Source organism: Echinococcus granulosus (assembly GCF_000524195.1).
Source record: "Echinococcus granulosus chromosome Unknown EG_S00210, whole genome shotgun sequence".
In the NCBI taxonomy this organism is placed as follows: Eukaryota; Metazoa; Platyhelminthes; class Cestoda; order Cyclophyllidea; family Taeniidae; genus Echinococcus; species Echinococcus granulosus.
In genome coordinates this window covers 84,983-86,487 of record NW_020170590.1, presented here as the reverse complement: position 1 = coordinate 86,487, position 1,505 = coordinate 84,983, and the positions used below count along the sequence as shown (strand labels likewise).

The 1,505-nt window shown below is 37.6% G+C and overlaps 1 protein-coding gene across 1 annotated transcript in view; it reads left to right on the top strand. All coding sequences in view use genetic code 11, as the record gives it.

Annotated features, from left to right (window-relative positions):
* The window catches only part of EGR_10340 (hypothetical protein), a gene marked incomplete at both ends in the record, with an annotated part of 9,985 nt that extends 9,582 nt beyond the window's left edge, over window positions 1-403 (top strand). The window contains one exon of the mRNA XM_024499589.1: window positions 345-403. Coding sequence (XP_024346007.1) covers window positions 345-403 — 59 coding nt within the window. The remainder of the gene's footprint in view (window positions 1-344) is intronic.
* Window positions 404-1,505: the final 1,102 nt, after the last annotated feature.

The following is a 1,505-nucleotide window of genomic DNA, read 5'->3' as shown; positions in this document are numbered from 1 at the left end:
TTGATGAAGGCTATTCCATACGGCACATGGAGGTTTTCAGTGGCTATCTGTGAGTCATTCTGTGACAACAAGCTTAAGGCAATGTTTACTTGTATAAAACCGGGTAGCCCCTGTAATCACCATGATAAGTTTGCACGAGATTGCTAAACCTTGAGGTGAAATCTGTTCATTCGCTATTCCGACTATTTGCCTGTCTCTATTGCACAAAGCCCTGTCATGTGTAACTGCCTGGTTTGCGCTTAAATCAGCAACTATTTTCACCCTTGGACTTATTGTTAAAAATTTTCATTTGCAGTGTCAGATGTAGTTTACTAAACTTAGGATATATTTTTTTCTAATTTTAGCTACAGCAACATCATTTAGTGTTATGCAGATTTTCTTGATGATGCCACTCTTGAAATGAATAGAAAGGTATAGTGAACCATATTACAGCCGTGGTTAAGAAAAAGGTTGATTGTCTAAGGCCCATCACAGCGTCGCAAGGGACAAAATAGTCCTTCTATTTTGCCTAAATCAGCATCATTAGTTCGCCATATGTAACATAATGTCTAAGGTTTTCTGTTGAGAAGATCGTTGTATTAATGCTTATGTTTGAAGGGACAAGTTCTTCCGAAATGCCATCGAACTATATGAAAGTCGCCTAAACACACTGGTGCATATCAACCGCAATCACGACTACTAAAAATCTAAAATATCGATTTTCAACCGACACATCTGCAAGACTTTACTCTTTTTTATTATTATTCCACAGTTTCATCTGAATATTCAAAACATATACACATACTAATTAAGCTTACAGTCTTATTGGGGTCCATAACAACACCTATTTTAATCAGAGTAAATTATGAGTTATTTGTACACTCCGGGTAAAATACACTGAACTGCTGACCATTCTGCCATAGATGTCGTTTACTATATCTCCCATGAACAAGCTAGGTGGGCCAGACTGCTCTTGCATTTGCAGATGAAACTAGGGTTAGCGCTCTTTTTTTATTTGTGGGTAAGCAGACGCTGCAACAGATATCCGATTGATTAAGGAACTCAGTAGCTTGAGAATGCTAACCAGAAAACCACACCAAGCCGGAAATTTAGAAATTCTTACTAATTTACAACTCACCTAGTGTAGATGACATTGTTGTAAATGCTCCAGGAGATTAAGTGCATCAATCTTATCCCCGCACGAAAGCTGAAATTCCTCACGCCGATCTTCTAGATATGCGTTTTTAGATTTTAGTGTGATTGCAAGGCTAATACCATCAGAAGCCAGCAGTTTCGTGACTTTGCAAACAATAACACTTAGACCTTGACCGTGTAGTAGATTTGATTTGAAGTATAAAAATAAGAGTATAAGGAACAATGCTTTATTCAGCTCTCTTAATGTTCTCAAAATGTGTTGGACAAAAGTGATGCAAACTTCCGACTTCAGGAAAGACCAATTACTTGATTCCCTAGATGTCGTTTAAAATGTTTCCCTCTTTCGGTTTTGCGAATCGAAAACACAAAAG